Source organism: Copadichromis virginalis, linkage group LG7, assembly GCF_057382275.1.
Source record: "Copadichromis virginalis isolate Kocher_CV1m ecotype Utaka linkage group LG7, C_Virginalis_male_GT1.1, whole genome shotgun sequence".
Lineage (NCBI taxonomy): Eukaryota > Metazoa > Chordata > Actinopteri > Cichliformes > Cichlidae > Copadichromis > Copadichromis virginalis.
In genome coordinates, this window is record NC_140624.1 from 22,000,282 (window position 1) to 22,018,025 (window position 17,744).

At 42.6% G+C, this 17,744-nt stretch overlaps 1 protein-coding gene across 2 annotated transcripts in view; it reads left to right on the forward strand.

Moving 5' to 3' along the window:
- The window catches only part of LOC146704988 (unconventional myosin-IXAb-like), a 159,606-nt gene that overhangs the window by 30,724 nt on the left and 111,138 nt on the right, over positions 1-17,744 (forward strand). For both annotated transcript variants that reach the window (XM_085462491.1, XM_085462492.1), the window contains exon 2: positions 15,076-16,045. In XM_085462491.1, the coding sequence (XP_085318617.1) occupies positions 15,143-16,045 (903 nt within the window). In that variant the 5' untranslated portion in view covers positions 15,076-15,142. The remainder of the gene's footprint in view (positions 1-15,075; positions 16,046-17,744) is intronic.

The window sequence follows — 17,744 nt, forward strand, 5'->3', positions numbered from 1 at the left end:
CTGGTCCGGCTCACCTTATTAAGTTCTTCTCTTTCATTTTCCACAGCTCTGCGGCGTCCAGCAGTTACTCAGCATTAGCTCCTCTGAGTGGTGCTTGGCTGACCGCACCCTGAGAGCCAAAACTGTGGGCAGATTGTCTCGCGTTCTGATGAACAAGTCCAGGGCACAAGCAGCTTTAATGCAAATAGACTTGGAAGGGGGTGTTTTCTCTGGCCTCACTCAGGCTGTGGGAGAGAAATACACACCAATCGTACCCCCGTCTTCTCCTCAAAAGTGCTTTTATTCAGCACAGCAAGCTGATATTACAGTTTTTCTCAAATGCTAAAACACATGTCACAAACGTTACCACCAGGTCCCCCAATGTCCAAACACAACACCCTTCTCTAAAGCTACATAAACACAACCACACCTTCCCACTGCAAAACTCAAACTCCCACACCAAAAGAGCAGCTCGAAGCTGTCAAAACTGTAAACACTATACACAGCATTACACACTACAGCAAAACAATTGAAAACACAATGCTCAATTTGTGAGAAGGTTCTTTGTTTCATAACTGCCAATGCATATTTTAGAAACTATACAGTAACGGATCGTCGTAGATCTCTGCAGAGGATTAGGCATTTAGATTTGTGAGTTTCATATGAGTAGTATAAATCTATAGAAAATCCTGCATGTACGTACACTACTGTAACACAACTCAATGCAAAAACAGAATCTATTGCACACAACAGTAATCTTGAAAACATGAACAGGGTGTGAAGTTTTTTTATTTACGTTATTCACACCACACACACACCACAATCACTGTGCGGCATCATGTCGCTGAGCTGTTGCTCGCATCTCGTCCGTAATGATGGTGCGAGGTTGTCTTGCTCTCCCTCCTGGACCTTCTCCTCTCCCATGTTGGCCTTCTCCTCTTCCTCGTTGGTCGCTCCTCTTCCTCCTCTCATTTGAACTCCTCTTCCTCATTGGCCTGCTCCTCTTCTTCCAGGGCCAGCTCTTCTCCCTCCTCTGCATCAAATTCCTCTTCCCCTGACTCTGCCTTCATCCATTGTGTTTGTTTGGAACCTTCAGCATACTGTGCACTCTGAACTTGCTTTTACATGTGGGTACAGCATTAGCAACAAGTGTCTTCAATTTTGAGTCATTGTGTGTAGTGAATGACGCCAGGTGTGTTCCCTGTGTTCAAAGATTGGTGACTGTGGCAAGCATTTTGCATCACATGGGCTTTCATTTGAGGATATGAGCAGAGTTGTTTTGCAACATGTGTTTTAGCAAGGAAAAATGTGTTTAGATTTATGAGTACAGAGGGTTGTGTTTTGTGAATTGTGTCTTCATGTGACATGTGTTTATGGTACTGGAATATGGTGGCTACATTTAGTAAATGTGTTTAGACTACTGGTCATTTGGGTTACAGGATTGGCTTTTGTGTTTTAACATTTGAGAAAAACTGTAAAGCTTGGACCTTGGACTAATTGGTTCAAATCTGTGTTATAACTTTTTTCCCACCCTGTTTATTTGACTTTTTATTTTTCTACATTTTTACAGATGTCTTACATTTGCTAATTTACTCACTTAATCACTTGAAATTTGGACTTAAATGAGCTAAAATGTTTTTGTACAGACATTTATTTTTATTTATTCATTTATTTTGGGTATTCCCTGATTTATTTTGTTTTTGTCTTTTGTATACTGTAAAATTCAATATACATGACTTTTTTGAATAGGTCTACACTCAGTTTGGAATAATGAGACTGGATTACTGGAGGAAGGAAAATGAGGGAAGATGTAAAGGAACAAGAAAGACAGGGAAGAAGATGGAAATAGGCAAAAAGAGATGAGGAGGCCAAGGAAAAATGGCAGGAAGGATGAAAGGAGGTGGAAGCAGGAAAGGAAGAAAAGAAGGATGAAAACATGGAAAAAGCATGGAGTCAAAACATAAAGCAAGGAAGAAGGGAGTAGGCAAAGGGAAGTGAAAGAGGAAGGAAAGGAAGAGAAGGGGTGAAAGGAGGGGAGGAGTAAGAGGGTAGGGTGGAAAGCGACAAGACAGAAGGAAGGGAGAAAGGAAGGAAAGTAGGAGAAAGGGGTGAAAGGAGGGGAGGAGTAAGAGGGAAAGAGGGGAGGAATAAGAGGGAAGGATGGAATGATGCGAAAAGAGGGAAGGGAGGGAGAAGATGGGAAGGGAAAAAAAGAGAAGATGTGGAGGGCAGGTGAAGAGTTAAGGTAGGATGAAAAGAGAGAGAGATGGGAAGGAGAGAGAGGGGAGGAAGGAAGGAAGGAGTGAAAACAAAAAAAATTTGTAAAAAGGATGGAGGCAAAAAGGAGGAGAAAGGAGTAGGCAGAGGGAAAAGGTAGGAAAAGGTGAGATTAGAGGGAATGAAGGAAAGAAGGGTGTGAATGTAGCAGCTATGAAATCACATGAGTTGTGTAACAGTTGTGCCCTCCGTTTTGACCGATGACTGTATCGTCATTGGTTTTGACAGGTTTTGTTTTTTTTAAGGTGCTAACCAGTAACGTCCTGTGAACACATTTATCCACCCGTGTTGATGTTTGAGGTCCCACATTAAATGACATAACGCACACAGACCCAAACCACTCCGACATCTGTCTGTCTCAGGCCAGTTCCTGTCAGTCATCTTTAGGGTAAACCTGAGGCAGTCGGCCTCCAGCACACTCCCCGATGGTGGAGGTCGACATTTTGTCTCTGCTCGCTGATCAATAGCGACTCGCTTGCTCATCACTTATGGAGTCATAGGCGTCTCCTGGGGGTTGGTTAGCTAGGAAGAAAGAGCGAAAGATGATACTGGCTCTTTGGCGAGCTTATCTAGCGGGTTGCAGAACACATTAAAATAAAAGATTTCCTCACATAGACTCACATTTATAATTTTGCTGGTTTACAGCTCACTCTGCTGCCTTTTGAAATAAAAAAAACAAAACAGTACTACTATTGCTGCTCTCACTGCTCTGTGTGCCAACATACACACCAGACATGCACAAAAACATCACATTGGGAAAATCGTGACGCTCAGATGCTAATTGATTTCAATTACCATGTTACCATGGCAACAGAGAATCACAGTTAATGTTTGATTGCAGTAAGAAGTGGGGTCTTCAATCAATAGAGCTCCCCATTGCGGCTCCATTAAAGTGTGTGTGTGTGTGTGTGTCATGTTTTACTAATGTTGTGGGGACCTGCATTTGTGCTCACACTATGGGGACATGTGTTCCTTATGGGGACAGAACACAAAAAATGAAAATAACTGAAAGTGAAGACGTGTTACAAAGTGAGGGTGTGGTTTGGGAAAAGAGCAGCAGCAAGAGTGCTGTGATGGGCTTTTCACGACGTTTCAAAGAGGGTGATGTTTCTGTGCTAGTAGGTATTGCTTACATTGTAGACAATGAATGTAAGTTAATGGAAGGTCCACTGAAGGCATGGATACATAACTGTGTGTGTTGTGTGCCAGGAGAAGGGCGGATGGCCTGAGATGATGTCATCCCCCAGTGGGAAATCTAAGAGTGGAGAGAGAATGGTGCTCTTAAACATACATCACACAGTATTGAAGGATCTGGTGCTGTGTAGTGTGTGCTGTGTAAAAATATATATCTATTTGACAAATGTGCATTTTGTGAAGTCACAAAATGCACATTTGTCAAATAGAAAAGCTAATTCTGCATTTTGAAAACATGCCACTGCTGACTGTGGCACCTTTATGTACAATATCTGCAGTATTTCCAATAACTTTAGATCTGTCTCGGACTTTGCTGTCATAGTATTTTGGCACCACTACCTTTTGCCAGTTTGAAGGGTTTGCAGTCTTTCACCAGCATTTCACTGGGGTTCAGGTCCAGATTTTAACTCGGTCTGCACTGAAGTTTAATTGAATCCTTTTTGAGGTGTTCAGAAGTGGCCAGATCGCCCTGGATAAATAAAGGACCTATTTGTGCTTGGGATCATTCTCCTATTACATTGCACTTGAGCTTTAACCCATAGAGTGTTGACCAGATCTTCTGCTTAACATGAGAAAGTCCTGTTTCTAGCTCAGTGCAGTGTAGAAGTGGCGTCTTGCACCCCCCCCCCCCCAAACACACACACATACAGTCCACAAGCCTCAGAGTGCTTCGCTAACTGACTCGGCACGGTGTGCATCGGTTTCTGGCAGATGTTTGTGTCTGTGTGGGCTCAGTTCCTGTGAGCTCTGCTGGCCCACTGGAATTCAGGAATTCACACACACACACACACACACACACACACACACACACACACACACACACACACATAGGGCGATTATTATTAAGCTTTTTTGCTTTTTTTATTTCAACCTTTAACTTTCTACGGAAAGTTGCCTGAACACATTTTTTGTTCCGCAGTAACTCTCTGCGTCACATTTGTGCTTAAAGTAAACACTAAACGGGAGGAACACGACACTCAGTGTGAGATGCCTTGTTAAAAAGTACGACACAGATCTGTGTCTAAAGGTGAAAGTTTTTCTATTTGTTCAGTTCTGCAACAGTTTAAAGTTGGGCAAAAAACCCTGGCGCCTTTCACAGAACATTTGACGAGTCTTGCACAAATTTCAGCACATTGTAGACTTGATTAAGAAGTCAATTTCAACTGGATTTGGAACAATCTTTACTCAAATTTATCCGATCCTAACATGCATGTCTCCACACAGAAAGGCCCCGGACTGGATTATTACTAGCAGCCCACAGCGCTAACCACCAGTACAAAAGTGATTTCTTTTAAGTATAAGATTTTCATGCATGTGGTGTTTATCAGTTATTTTTTTCCACCTGCATATATACTGACACTCTTTAGCACCTCTGCAGATGCAGATTTGATGAGTTTCTGTCCAAATAAGCAGCTGTTGATACACACAGAGTGAAAAAGATGATTATCTTCCTCTATCTTCCTCAGATGTTGCAGGAATTCAAAATAGCAGCTTTGCGGTAGCAGATATAAAATCCTGACCTTTAAAATGTCAGGATTTCAGGAACTGAGAACAAGAACTGTTTGAATCTCTGGCTTCAAACAGCAGGGTTTGAAAATGATTCGTGAGCCCTAGATTATTATTTTTTGAAAACTTGTGTAGGTTGAACTTTCGATATATTCTTTTATATTTTGTTGAGGACAATAATAAGGTGTGGTCCTCATCTGAGGTGATGCTTTGGGAGTGTGTGTGTGTGTGTGTGGGCTAAGCTTGCTATGATACTGTAGATCAAGAGTGAGCCTGCTGAGAGTAACACTGTGCCTGCAATCCTTAAATGATCTTCAGTGACGAGTGATCCTGGCTTGGAGAGTCTGTGTGTCTGTAAGGAGGCAGAAAAGACTTGATGTGCAGTCACAGTTCAAAGTATAATTAAACCCTGTAGTTCCCATTCTTCCACTTGAGTTTTATTAGCACAGCACTCAGTTTTGGGACGGGTAAGAGTGCACCTTTTGTGTTGAAAGATTGTACGTTAAGTGTGTTTATGTGCGTTAACAGTGCAGGGGGACTACTGAGGTCTGATGTTTATTGCTGGTGTATTGGTGAGAACCGACTGTGGGAGAGGAGTGGGTGTTACTGTTTAGACCTGCAAGACTAGTTGAGCTTCTCATCTCCATTTAATATCTTGGATGTGTGCCTGCCGTTCCTGGCAGGTTTCTCAAACTTTTCTGTGATCCTGAAGACTATCCGACTTAGGGCTGAACGATTATGGAAAATAATCTAATTGCGATTTTTTGCCCCAATATTGCGATTGCGATGCGATATGCGATTATTTTTTAAGGTCTTTGTCTTCTGTATTATTAAACAAAGACAAGCAATACATCATATAGTATGGCCAATACTATATTACATTAATTTTAAACTGTTCTTTCCTGGAAGACAGACCTCTGTTATGATGACATGAGGTGATGCATGAATTGATGACTGACATTTTTATTTAACTTCTTCAATCACAACAGTATATTTGAACATACACAATAGTTTATTTTTAGCTTACAAACATCTGAGCATAAAGTGCTGACAAGGAACCCTGGTGTAAACATTAAAATGAAAGTCAGTACAATGTGCAGATTGCAGAAATATACATAAAAAAAATCAGTGGCTTTACCACACTCAGTTTTTCGACATCTGTGAACTACTAGACAGTCATTCAATTAAAAAATAATATTAAATAAATAAAACTAATAAATAAAAAATACACACATCTTACTGATCTCTGCAGTCAGTAACATTACACATAAAGTGCAAACATAATAGCAATTGTATAAACACACACACAAACACGCCTTTAAAATTTAAAGGCGTGAAATTGGACGGTCTAGCCTTCTGATTAGCTAATCAGAAGGCTAGTTCTGATTAGCGTCACCGCTGTCTTGGTGGAGTTTAATAAACTCGGCCGTCTGCTTCTTGCTATCTAAAATATAACCAGACACTGGTGTAAATTCTCGACTGTCTCATATTTCTGTTTAATAAGTTTTCTGTTTGACGTTTAGTCAGCTGTGTGAAAACCAAGGAGGAACCCACCCGGGGGATTAATAAAGTTTTATTTTATCTAATCTAATAACTTTAATCTCAGCCAAACCGATTTACTCACGAACAAACAAAACACTGAAAAAAGCCCAACAATAACATTTTTAGGTTGTCTAAGTGACTTATATATTACGTTTAACCCGAGCAGCGAAACTCCGCGGTGATCTGAAAATGATGTGCCGGGAGTTGTGCCGTTCTCGGCCGCATCAGTAACCCTCGAGCTCCCGGCTAGCTGTCGAGCTGGTGGGTAGCAGACGCCTCTGAAAACGTCGAAGCACTTTTGCAAATATGGGATATCTTGATAAACCGAGCAGATATTTGATGTTTACACAACTACTTTCTCGCCTGAAAATATGTTAAAAGTTTATTTTGTGACCCAGAAAGATTAGTATGAGTAATTTTAAAACTTAGTAGCGGCCGCCATTGCTGGAAACTGGAGTTTGGCTGGGCCGCGCTATGAATTCTGGGATATGGTAGTAATTTGGACAGCCTTATAATCGCAGTATAATCGCAGCCTTTGCGGTTAGAAAATTGCACTTGATCATGTCGCGATATTATCGCAAATGCGATATATCGTTCAGCCCTAATCCGACTCCTGTAGTGCCTTCCTTGCAGCAGCACAGTAATTTATTTGCTACACTGCTGATGTAAAATAGTTCTTATTCCAGTTCCCACACATTTGGAATTTAGTTGCAGTGTTGGGAGGAGGCTGGGTGCACACAGGCGCATGGGAGTGCAGATGTGAACGAGCAAATGTAGCTGCAGGTTCATAAACTTATATAAAAATTGGTTTATATTTGGCTGTATACAAGATGGAAGCTGTATCTGCAGGTGTGAAAATATGAAGCTAGTGCAGATGTGTTTTAAAACTGCAATCTCTCTAGTGTCCAGCAGGGGGACGATCCTTTGGCTGCAAAAAGACATTAGATGTATGTAAATCTATGAGACAAGAACTCTACTTATTACTTGAATTATGAACTTGGCAAACATTTTACTCATGATGTCGTGGTCTCAGTCATTCATTTCAACTCTTCCTTTTTTTTTTTTTTTGCCTGTCCCGTTTGGCTCTTTTGCCATCAGAATTATTGTCTAAAGGCAAAGAAAGATGCCCAACGGATTTACTTTACCAAATTGACCATCCCAGCCTTGCCGTAATGGTCCATTTGATTCACCTTTTATTGTTTATTTTATTTTCACTTGCTGAATACGGGACAGACTTGACTGGGGGAAAGAAGGGGAGAAAGAAAGAGGGAAAGAGAAACAGCTGAGAAGAGGGACGGGGGAGAAGGGCAAAAGACAAAAACCAACAGAACGGGCAGAGAAAAAAAAAATGCATATATCAATCACCTGGATCACCTGCTGAGAAAGAAAAAAGAAAACAAGCAGAAGAAAACAAGAGTAATAGAATAAACAACATCACAATGATATATGGGAATATGACAGTAAATACTAAATATTAAACATTATTGTGCAGCACATAAGATCAACAGAACACAGTGTGCTTTGAGGTAGGAGCCAAAAAGGGTGTAGTTTGTGGGTGTGATCACCCGTGTGTACACCTGTGAGCATGGATGTGCTTGTTTTTTTTTTAAAAGGTTCCTTTATGTAATGATCTGCTAGAGGGTGTGGGGGGGCCACAGCCCCGTCCTCCAGGGCATGAAGCAGGTATGGAGGAGATCAAAATTCCAGACATCCAGAGGCCCCCAGAACACAAGAGACCAAGGAAGACCAACAGAGGGGCAGCCGCGCCACTGTTCCAGAAAGAGCTAAGGAGAGTCCCAGATGAGGGCTCACTCAGCAGCCGCAGAGCAGAAGCCAGGGGGAGTTGCAGTGACGCGCCCGTGAGCTCCGCTGGCAGCCAGCCGTGCCTGAGTGACCGAGCCCCAGGCCGAGAGGCCGGGGGCACCCTACCTCCGAAGTGGCCCGAGCGAGCCCAAGGCTCCAGGTCCTGATAAGCGGCCGCCAAGGAGTGAGCCGGTGTGTATTTAGTTGCAGGGTTGGGAGGAGGCTGGGTGCGCACAGGCGCATGGGAGTGCAGATGTGAACGAGCAAATGTAGCTGCAGGTTCATAAACTTATATAAAAATTGGTTTATATTTGGCTGTATACAAGATGGAAGCTGTATCTGCAGGTGTGAAAATATGACGCTAGTGCAGATGTGTTTTAAAACTGCAATCTCTCTAGTGTCCAGCAGGGGGACGATCCTTTGGCTGCAAAAAGACATTAGATGTATGTAAATCTATGAGACAAGAACTCTACTTATTACTTGAATTATGAACTTGGCAAACATTTTACTCATGATGTCGTGGTCTCAGTCATTCATTTCAACTCTTCCTAAACACAATGTGATGTTTATTTTGTTAAGTAGCGTCCCATTTAGACAAGCTAACTGATTATAACACATGTAGCACAGTCATGAACTTTTCCAGACATCACCCGACAGAGGTGTGTGTAAGAACGCAAAGGAACATTGAACATTAGCTGGTCTTTGGCCTGATGTTTGACTGTGCTGATATGTGAATAGTAGAGCTGGGAAACACCACAATATTTCTCTCAGGTTTGGCTAATATTGCGATTTTGAACATTTTGTTTTCTTTTGTTACTCTGGCTGTTACGGTAACATCTATTGCACCCTTTTTTTTTTTTCCAACTGCAAATTATGTCCTCAAAGTTAAACTTTAACAGTATCTACTTTATCCAAAAGGAACATATTTTTGCTGAGCCCTGAGAGGAGTTTTTTGTCTCCAAACGTAGTGGATAATTCATAAATGTGCTGGCTCCAAGTGTGCTATTGTTGTGTGCTACACAGAAATTACTTGATGTGTAAAAAATGTAACAGTGTGAGTCAAGGGTGCATCTGCATTGTAAGAAGATCTTGGTGTGCAGCGTTCTCTTTTCAGTGAGATCCGTCTCTAATTTGTCACATCTGTTTCCAAAATTCAAGATGGCTACTTTTCTACAGTACACAGTCTGTTTTAGCAACCAGCCAACACATGTCATATTACAGTAAAGTAGCAATCTAAAGTGTCCACTTAGCATCTAATAAGTGTTATTCTACCCTCTATCAGGTCAAATAACATCATATAAACTGTGGTGCACCATAATTGCTCTCAAACAAGGATGCACAGCATGTGTTATGATGGGTAACAATTTGAAAAAGAGATGAAGCTTCCAGCAGTTTTGTCTGAAATGTTGTTTTTATTTTGCCATCAGACAGACAAACAAATATGTCGACTTATATTTTGCATTTATCAAATGGATTGCACGGGGTATAATTTAGCACACAACATTTGACTTAAGAAGATTTCTAATAATCTGCCTGAAGTCAATAAAGCCTGAGGCAAACGTTAATGTTGACCATATTTCAACTCAAAAACAAATAAATGGGTTTAATATGATTCTAATGCAACAGCTAATGGATATTTGCAGCCGCACTGCACACTTGTCAACATCATTGAAGAGATGGCGCTATGGTTTTATGGGAAGTCATGGTGGATAATAACTCGGCAAACAATGTTTGAGAGTACCCGAAGTCTTTTTTTTTTTTTAAGGGACGCAAACAACAAACCTAGAGTGTTATTCAAGCGCATGAAGTCAAGTTATTTATTTATTTAACAAATGCAATTCCATTAATATTTACAGCTAAATATCTTTAGAATTATATTTGCTTGTACACAACAACCCAGCACCATTAGCTTTCTCTTTCCTTTAGAGCTGAAACAAGTAGTCAGTTAGTTCATCTCTATAAACAGAAGCCTGCACAATCAATAAGATAGGGATTCATTTTTGCTTTGTGAAAGTGCAAATACTGAACAGTCACAAGAAGACCTGAAGAGGAATTGCAGCTATAGTCTGAGCTTTGAGACTATAGCTCAAATATATCTTTCAGCACTGTATGGAAACGGGGCGTGGAAATCATAGGGATTAAATGCAAGTAGAAAACTGGTTTAGATGTCCGGTGGCTTCACAGGAAGCCGGAAAATCCTGGCTGTTACCTCAGAGGCTGATTCTTCAGATAAGCCGATGGATTCCTATCCGATCAGTTAGTTAATCTGTAGGTATTTTATCAACAGTTATTTTAATAGCTGATTTTTAAATTGATTCAAAAACTAATTTTGAATTTTGGATTGGTAGGCAGATTAATCAGTTTAGGAGCTTACAGGAAATCCTCCTTTTTTTCACTACTTTCTGTCAGTCTCCTTCTCTTTAATTATCTATTTAGGAGCCCTGTTTTAAAACATCTGCAGTTTTACTCCACATGCGTATCCGTGACCCTGGGCTGAACCTATCCGGCAAGTCAGATGACTTCCACGCTCTCATTAAAACATCTTCTACTCTTTCAGTCTCTCTACTTTTAAACTACAAGCTCATTTCTCCACCATGTCAGCTTACGTCCTTATCTCAACACGCTGTCAGCACTTCAGATTCAACCATGTCAAAACAAGACGTAACAGATGTTCAGCCCCGTCCTGTGCTTCGCCTTCCTTCCACCACTTTTGCTTTCTATCATCTCATCTCCTCCCTTCTCTTCCATACCCGACTTGTATCAATTTCCAGCTTCATCCATCATCCTCCTTAATTCTGTCAGCAATAGTTAGAGTAGATGTTGAACATACAGTTAAGGTCATGTCCAGCTATATTATTAAAGGCTTTTGTTTTCTAAAAGTCATCCAGTTCCTCCCCGAATGATCTCACCGCGTGCAGCTGTTCGAGGAAATGTCAGAAACGATTTTTCCATCTCCCCCCAAAAAATGTTGGCAGCGAGGTCGCAGCTCTACCATGTGTGATTTGTGACCATGACTAGTTACTTTGACCTTTGCACCATCCACCAGTCTCTACCTCCTTCTGGCCAGGAGCGTCCAGTGTAACCTGCATGAACTCTCTGCAAGGCTAAATGCTGAAATGCAGGCGAACAGGTTCATTTTCTGCTCTGGAGACTTGCAGTCCGCTGACTCGGGCAAAGGTTTAAAGGGAAGCCAGTGGTATTAGCTTTCGAGGCAGCAAAGCAACACATATATATATTTGTGGGGCGGGGACGTCATTACCCGAAGTAGGGATTTGGATTGCCCTTTAAACTCCTAATCCACAATATCCTTTTATTTTGGTGACATCTGCAGTGTTTTTCAAACGGTATTTCCCAGCGACCACACGTCGGGAGCTGAGTTGTAGTTTTGCTCTGTTTAGGCGGCGACGTTTTCTTCTGCTGATTCCAGACAAACTGATTTTCCTTCAGGAAGCCACCTGCCAGACATCAAAGGAGATCTGCACACTTTGTTGCTCTGGGTTCACTGAAGATTTGATTTGATTTCAGTGTATTTAATTCCCTCTTCACTCTCTGCTATAGCGTTGTTTGATGTGCAAGAATGTATCGTGCAGTTTGCCAATATGGAGAAATGTGGAAAGATTCTTCAGTCTCCCCCAGGCTCCTGCGTCTCCTTGTCATCCATTCTCATTGGGAAATATGCATGCTTTTTGCCCTCAGTGGCTCATTTTTGGCCTGTGACAGGAAGACATGCCGACAGCAGTCATAAGTTGCTGCTTTCCAGTTTAATGACTCTCTGAGTTGGACTGGCAGCTGAGCTCAGCAAGCTGCAGAGAGCTGATGAAGACGAAGCAACTGGAGAACTGAATGAAGGCCACAGCAGCTGGGCTCAGCAGCAGCTTTACAGCGATGTGCAAGACTGTGCTTCATCTCATTGTGAATCAAACCTCTTCGTTATGCTGATAGAGTAGGCACACACTAGTCTGCTCAGTAGTTATCCAGTAAATTAAGATGTCAGACTTCTTTTTTTTAATGCTGTGAGCGGTGGAGATTAGAGAGAAAAGTGTGAAAGACACATCTGAAGGTTCCTTGGAGTATATGGCTGCCTGCTTCACCAGGCGAGCTAAACTGGCACATCTGCATATGTTTTTAAATGGCACTTTATATGAAATTAAATCAGTCTGGACTTGGCATCAGTAAGGATGTGCAGCAGTGACGATTCTATAGTCTTTTGGGCCTCAGGCAAAAATTCACCATTGAGCCCTTATAAGATGCTTCTAAAAATTAAATGCTAATAACATTCAATTAAAAAGCTTTCGTGTTATAGAAGTAGAATTCCTCAAAATCCATTCCCTATTCAGTGTTCACTACTTCCTTTTCCACGTGTCATTACGTCACATTTATGTGTGGCTGCATGTGTCCCGCAGTGTCTGTCCAGAGGGGGGAACTAAGGTGGGATGAACAAGATGTAGCTTCTATTGTGTCTCCACATAAATGGAGGCATGCATCCACTTACTCAAAGGAAAAATAAATGTTACCATTTATGAGGTTATCCTTTGCAGAAACCTTAATAACCAACTAGTTTGTGATGAATAAATAACACATCAGACTAAAACAATCAGCTGCCCCTCCAAGTGAGAGTCTCAATCCACGGCTGTAAACTCAAACTCCAGCTCTTGTTTTATTACAGCGCAGTGACACGTGTGCCAGTTCTCCACCTGCTCCAGGTTCATTTAGCTGACAGTGTATGTCCAACCACAGAGGAGGGAATCACTGGAGAGACATTAGAATTAAATTGACCTGAACGGTGAACTTGCTGGTAAGGAAACGTGTCATGTGAAGAGCCGGGGCTACCTTCTGAACTGAGACGGAGCCTTTAAAGTGACAGCAAAGGGGTTGGTGTCGCTCTCTTGGAGGACATAAAAATGCCAAAATGAGGTTCTAAATCTGGGTGGCCCATCCAAGTAAACTGTGTGTGTGTGGGCAGGAGGGGCTATAGTGAGGAACAGTGTAATTGCATCAACATCCATAAATCAAGCCTTGGATTGCATTTTTGCCATTATTACTCACATCGTTGTGACCACAGTGTCAGGGAACTTTAGTGTTTGTTTGTATATTTGTGTAAAAACACCAGAAATTCCCAAAAGGAAACCAGCACAGCGTACACGCACCGTGATGAATACTGACTCTATTTGCATTTCTGCATAATAGACTTGAAACTTTGACCTTCTACCTATTTGAGCAGCTCATTAGTGTCCCAGCGAGTGATTGCGTCAGTTATCTTAAGTCCCAGGCTCTCTGTCATCTCTGCCTGTCTCTCAGCTCTGCCTCCTCTGCCTTTGCCCTGTCTTTCATCCCTCACAGCTCACTTCTTTGTGTCTTACAGACACTCGGCTGTCTGTTTCCTCCCTGTTTGTCTGTGGGCTGCTGCAGACTCCTGTAGGTGTTCAAGATTACTCCAGACAAGCAAGAGGGAGAGGAAGGCCTGTCTGGAGCGCTCAAAGGGCGAGTGGCTGGCTCATCCTCTCCTCTCCTGTCTTTATCTTTCTGTGTTTGTCGGCCACATACTGTACACATAGCTCAAAGGACAACTAAAGGAAGCTGTGTTGCTAACAGCTGCCCTGACAGACGTTTGACTTTGGCTGTCTGGTGCGTATTTGTTGTATCGTAGAAAAAATAGAGAAGGCATGAGAGAGATGTAGCAGATTAGAAAATTCAACCAAAAAAGAGAAAGTAAAGAATGAAGGAAACATTGAGGTGAACTGGCTCCAGAAAAGAAAAGAATAGTTAGTTAAATTAACCTTGAAGTATTTCAGTGGCTCCATCAAACGGATGCAGTCTGAACACTGTCGAGATTTCTGGCACAACTTCACCTACTTCTCAAGCGATAAAGTCCAAACTAACAACACATGTAGTGTACAGAACAACTTCAGAGTTTGACAGTAAAGCTGTTCCATATATTATAAGTAATGCTGGAGCTTTGATTGCCCAAGGAAAAAGCAGTTACACATTTAAGCAGAGAGGTAAATATAAACCGTTACCATCAGTTAAAAATCAGGTAAAAAATGCTGTATATAAAGAGTTATATTAATCTAGTGCAGCACAGAAGTGCTATAGTCTGTTTCTGATCGTGTCCCAGACACAATATACAGTATTGTTGTTTGTGCAATTGAATTTAAAAGCGGTTTGTCTCCCAAAATCATTAATCGATGGAAGAGCACTTTAAATTTTCAAGTGTGACATTTGAAGTTTGTGTGTGTGAAAGATTGAGAGGGAGAATGGAGTCCTGTGTCCACTATCAACAGGGAAGTGGTGAATTGCACCATTGTGCTCTCATTACAGCCACTTTTGTGTGGAAGGTGGCAGCTGTTAATCTTGGCACACAGCTACAGTACTTGGATTATCACACACACACACACACACACACACACACACACACACACACACACACACACACACAGAGTGTATGTGGCTCTGATAAGCTGTGGCCAGTAGCCTTTAAATTCATGCAGCAGCTACTGTTCCTCATTGTTTTGAATAACTATCAGCCCACTATCAGTTCTCGACTCTCCCTTAGCATCGGGCTCTTGCTCTTCTTTTGTGGCGGCTCTCATAGTGGTTCCCTTTACGATATGAAACAGAAAGCCCATTGAGTCGGACTACTGTGTCGCCCTGACTCTGATGACCCTGTTGTGACTCAATGTACTTGGAAGTGTTTGACGCTGTGAGGGCATGAACTGATGTCTGAAACCAAAAATGTCTTAACCGCCTCCATCTTTCTCTCTCTCCCTCCTCTAGTTGGGATGTCCTGAGTCAGTCCCTTGGTCCCTGAGAGCAGCTTGCTGATGGGACCTGCTGCGCCGCCATGAGCCTACAAGATGGCGGCTGCAGCTACACCGGCAGCGCCAATATGGCCACCATTAGTGGCAGCATGCGGCGGCGCCTGGAGGACCAGGAGTTCACCCTGCGCGTCTATCCGGGCTCCCTGGCTGAGGGCACCATCTACTGCCCCGTCACCGCCCGCAAGAACACCACTGCTGCTGAAGCCATCGAGTGCCTCATCGAACGGTTACACCTGGACCGTACCAAATGCTACGTGTTGGCCGAGGTGAAGGAGTTCGGTGGGGAAGAGTGGATCCTCAATCCCAGCGACTGCCCGGTTCAGCGGATGATGCTGTGGCCAAGAACCGCCCTGGAAAACCGTAGTGGCTTGTGCAGTGGCGAGGATTACCGCTTCCTCCTGCGGGAGAAAAACCTGGATGGATCTATTCATTACGGGGGCAGCCTGCAAATGTGGCTGCGGGTGACTGAGGAACGAAGGCGCATGGTCGAACGGGGTTTCCTCCCCCAGCCTGCAGGGAGCGACCCACCTTGTGACCTGTGTGCTCTCCCGGAGCTAACGGAGCGCGCCCTTTTGGAGAGCCTCCGTGCACGCTTCCGCCAGGAGAAGATCTACACTTATGTTGGGAGTATTCTTATCGTGATTAACCCCTTCCAGTTCCTGCCAATCTATAATCCCAAATATGTCAAAATGTACGACAACCACACGCTGGGGAAGCTGGAGCCCCACATTTATGCTGTGGCAGATGTGGCGTATCATGCCATGTTGCAGCGGCGGAAGAACCAGTGCATAGTGATTTCTGGTGAAAGTGGATCTGGGAAGACCCAAAGCACCAACTTCCTCATCCATCACCTGACAGCTCTCAGCCAGAAGGGCTTTGCCAGTGGGGTGGAGCAGATCATCCTGGGAGCGGGGCCTGTGTTAGAGGTAAGGAACTAAATTAGAAACTAAACTGCGGTTAGCATTTTGCCTTGTGACCAATGGAGGACACATGGGTGTATTTTTAAAATGAACAGTGGCGTTTTTGTGATACCTGACTGTCTGATTTCATTTAAAAGGCACAAAACTTAGTCTAGCAGTCATCTTCCACTGCACAAACTTTACTAAAAAAAGGTAAACAGCATAAAAGATGGATGTAGCTACCATGATGTCATACATAACTTAGCTAAGTCCTGTTTTGAAGCTTTGAGTTAACCAGTGAAACCACACTAGCTGAGGACTTGTCAATCAGAAGTCATTAGCCAATGAGCATACTATGGATAATCCTCATTTCTCAAATTGGAACATGCAAAATTTGCAAAATTTTGAATATAGTATTTTGGGTCATACTGATTCTATTCAGTATGTCTCTAAAATAAGTGACTGATTCCACTCATCAGGTGGACTTTCAGCTGCCTCTGCAGCGAGTCCCTGCTTTTCCGACTTTACTGTTGGAATGCACTAACTGAGTGAAGTCACTCTAAGTTCCGATATTGGACTTCTGAAATAACTGGAATGCCCCATAAGTCTAAGATGAGTATCTGACGACATGTAAAGTCTGATTTGAAGAGGATTGCTACTCTTTTTGATGACATTTGGTACCACAGCCCTTTGCAGCTTGGCAAATGTTGTGCTCGCTAATAACGTCTGTCTCATTACATGGTTGACTCTGATTGGTTGGTTTGTAGAGTTGTCTGAATCGTGTCGCAGGGTGTGTTTTGTGACCAAGGCTGCAAATCACCCACTGATCCATAGATCTAGACATTCTCTCTGTCTAGATCCCATTTGGGTTTAAGCTTTACTGCATTTACTACGTTTTTTGTCACTATTGTCAACTTCGTGTAAAGCTGTGCAGTTCATTTGGGCATCGAGACTAGAAAGGTTTGATAGTTAGAGCAAGACTCAGACCCAAAATGCTTCAGAAAACATCATAAATGTTCAAGCTGACTTGTTTTCAAGATGAATATGGTTCATATGTTGTTCATTAAGACGCCCTGTGTGTAGAAAGGAAGTGACCAAAATAAAAAGGCCAACGAAATCTGTAGAGAAGTCAGTGGGAATTTTTTTTCCCCCTCTGGTGATGGAATGTCAGCTCATGAGACCAGGCATGAAATGGATTATAGAAATGTCCCTCTGAAGCTGGAATCCCTTAACAGGCAGGAAACCTATATTTAGCAACAGCTTTACCACATATGACTCCTTATACTTAATATTTATTGTGTGACCTAGATATGTTGTTTTTCTGCAGTGTCCAATCTCTGCATTGACAGGAGAACGGGGGGAAAAATAATGGAATGCTGCCTAATCTGCTGTGGATTATAAATCAATAATGGATTATGGATTATGGAATTTCATTGGGAATTCCATGTTTGGTCTGTTCAAGGGCAGCATGTTCTCTTCAGCCTAAACATGACTCTGTGTGGGATATGTGCCCACCCGTAGTTTGTTGTTTGCTGGCAGCCATTTTGTTCCTCAGCTCACAGCTTCCTGTCAGGATGTATGGGGATGTCATGTCAATATGCAGCTGTGCATGTTGACACCACATGCATCCCACGTGCAAGTCTGTACAGTAAAATAAATCTGCTGTACACTCAGTCAGAAATACGGTTTGTCAGCTGGAAATCATGAATCACCTTTAAAGACCCCC